Here is a 3,171-nt window from a genome sequence, read left to right on the forward strand (position 1 = left end):
AAAAAAAAAAAAAAAAAAAAAAAAAAAAAAAAAAAAAAAAAGAACACTTTTTAGAAATTATGTGAGACATAGACAGACATGACTGGGCTTAAATGAATCAAAATTTTTACATGATAGGGGCATTTATGACTTAATTTCTCCATGCCTCAGTCTTTGTCATCTGTAATGGGATTAATAACTACCTTTTTGTATTGTAAAAATTAATGAGATAATGCACATAAAGTACTCTGAAAAGTACCTGATACAATGTTCCTCAGTAAATGCTAGCTGTGATCATTATTGATTCATAAACAGAATAGATTGATCCTTAATATAATTATGCATAGGAAAAGTCTCTACATCAAACTAGAACATAAAATAGAGCTAAAATGCACCCACATATAATATGTTTTGCAAATCTTCAAAAAGATAACATATTAATTAACCAAATAAAGTATATGGCAGTGTTGTAAATGTTCTAAAGAAGGTTTATATCTTATTTGAGAAATAATCCATTTTATAAGATACTAGAAAATTTCTGAAGACCTTTGGCTCATAAGAGTTTGCTGATGACATGCCATCAGTATCAATATCAGTATTCCTCACAGTCCTTTTAAAAAGCGTGAATAGTTATTAGGAAAAAATTATTGTCATAGGAGCCATCCTGATGAGATGTGACTGATTCAACAAAATACTCTGTGCGCATAAATCATGCTATTTCTGAAGATATATAAATATTAATTCAAATAAGGGTTTCCTTAAAAAGTAATTTGCTTAGCACTGGGTTGTGATGTGCATTATAAAAATATTCTTCTATTTGTAAAAGTGCTTTAAAAGTTATTAATTACATTTTCAGTGTGTGATTCTGTTTTTCTCTTGACTTGCTCTACAGCAGCAGTGCTCAAAGTGTTCATGAGGTCACACCAACTTTCATAATGATAATAAGACTTCATTTGCTTTGTTTTACTCTCATTCTCTCATGAGCGTGCAGAGTTGGTTTCCGAAGGCTGCGTAATATGCAGCAACACAACTGGTTGAATACAGAAGCAGATATGAGAATCTAGCTGTCTTCTTTTTTTTTTTTCCTGACCAGTAAGGGGATCGCAACCCTCGGCACGGTGTGGTCTGCGCCACGCTCAGCCAGTAAGCGCACGGGCCATCCCTATGTAGGATCCGAACCCACAGCCTGAGCGCTACCAGTTCCGCACTCTCCCGAGTGAGCAACGGAGCCAGCCCTAGCTGTCTTCTATTCAGGCAAATGTTAAAGAGATTTATTAAAAATGTGAAATAATGTTACTCTTCTCAAAAATTTTTAGTTTTGAAGGATATGCTTATTTTTCTTAAAAATATGTTATTTATGTTAACAGGTAATGATTTTAATTATTGTTTTTAAAGCGATTAAAAGCAAGTGTTTTAAAATTTTCTCAGTCTTTATTTCTAATACGGTGAATATTAATAGAAAGAACTCATTATAAGCAAAAGCTCTTTGTGTAGTATAAAAGGGTCCCAAGACCAAAAAGTTTGACAACTGTTGTGCTTTTGGATATATCATCCTATTTGCTGTCCTTCCATTCTCATCACAAATTCTTGCACTTTAATAAATGTGTGCTTCTTTATCATTTATGCCCTGAGTTATAATTTTATTTTTATATCAAAATTATCCTGAAGGTTTTATGAGATATTTATCATTTTTATTATAGGCATAAATAATTTGCAAATATCTTAATTTTCAGGTTATAAACACAAGAAAACAATATAATGTACAAATTTCTCGATTAACAGAAGAACTTTCAGCCTTGCAAATGGTATGTTAGACAACTATATTGATATTTTCTTCTAAATATTGCTTACTTTAAAGGCCAAGATGTATATTATTGGGCATTTGTTCATTCAAAAGATACTCATTAAACCAGGACCTATGCTAGGTGCTAGAAAAAAAGTGAAAAATCCAGATAGACATATTTTCTACAGTTTTGTGGCTTATGGTCTAGTAGGAAAGATAGATTTATCTTTATCACATGTATCACATTTTACCATAATCACCTGTCTTCAACAGAGAACACACAGGGTGCTATTGAAGCACCCACCTGCAGTTCCTACTGTATACTGGGTTCATCTGGGAGACTAGGGAGAAAGAGAAAGTATGTATGACAGTGAGAAGGAAAAACAGATAGGAAAGCTTCCCGAAAGAATGAAGGATGAGTAGGCAAGGAGGGGAGAGGAAAAGAGTACTTGTGTGACTATAGGTGGGATTAGAAATATGAATTTAACTTGAAGGTTTTATGAAATGAAATATAATAACCTTCCTTGAAGGAGAATAAAAACACAAAAATTTCCAGGAATTGGGAAAATATTTACAACTTCACAAACTCTCTTTTCTGTATTGCTATATCATTTTTAATCTCTATTATAAAATTTAGCAATGAATTATGTCTTGTAATAAATATCACGCATGTACTGTGTATGTTGAGCACACACTGTCTCTCTCCATGAAAATCTTATCTCTCCAAGTAGATTGTAAAGACCTCCAAGTAGAAGAGTCTTATGTCTTTATTTTTCCCAATTGCCTAGTAAAGTGTTTATCAAAGATTTTTGATTTTTGGTTTTTTTGGTGGCTGGCTGGTATGGGGATCCAAACCCTTGACCACAGTATATTTTTAAATATTTATTTATTGACCGAACAATACTTAAATACCTCTGAAGGTGGTATCACATGTTTTCCACATTCTATAAACTTTGTAGTCATTGTATATAGGTCATGAATGTAATAGAACAAGGAACAGTGTTACTTGTTTTTTTAAGACTAATCAAGTGCAGTAGTGAGAAGGGCAGGAAAAAGTAGAACAAGGATCTGTTCAGTCTGTAACTGACTGAACAATCAATTGAGATAACTCACTACCTTTGGGTCAGCCCAGTATTACTTTTGATTTGTTTAATATCATTTGTTTTAACGACATAGAAACATTAAGCGAAATTAATGGGACGCAGTATGGCCAACTAGTCGTGTTCTTTGTTATTATACATTTTGCTTCTTTTTCTATCACTGTGTCATTCTGCTTGTTCTCTTTTATGGGCTGATTAGCTATGAAAAGATTCACATTTTTGAGGAAGAAGAGGAGAAAAAAGGTTCTACCCCAATCCAGGATCACTTAATGAATTATAAAGTCGGCATGGGCAAAAACATTTGTTCTT

At 32.8% G+C, this 3,171-nt stretch overlaps 1 protein-coding gene across 1 annotated transcript in view; it reads left to right on the plus strand.

Annotated features, from left to right (window-relative positions):
* LOC103600666 (sodium channel and clathrin linker 1-like) overlaps window positions 1–3,171 on the plus strand; it is a gene marked incomplete at its 5' end in the record, with an annotated part of 111,003 nt that overhangs the window by 18,845 nt on the left and 88,987 nt on the right. Inside the window, one exon of the mRNA XM_008584971.1 lies at window positions 1,713–1,784. Within this exon, the coding sequence (XP_008583193.1) occupies window positions 1,713–1,784 (72 nt within the window). The remainder of the gene's footprint in view (window positions 1–1,712; window positions 1,785–3,171) is intronic.

Source organism: Galeopterus variegatus, unplaced genomic scaffold (assembly GCF_000696425.1).
Source record: "Galeopterus variegatus unplaced genomic scaffold, G_variegatus-3.0.2 Scaffold3413, whole genome shotgun sequence".
NCBI lineage: Eukaryota > Metazoa > Chordata > Mammalia > Dermoptera > Cynocephalidae > Galeopterus > Galeopterus variegatus.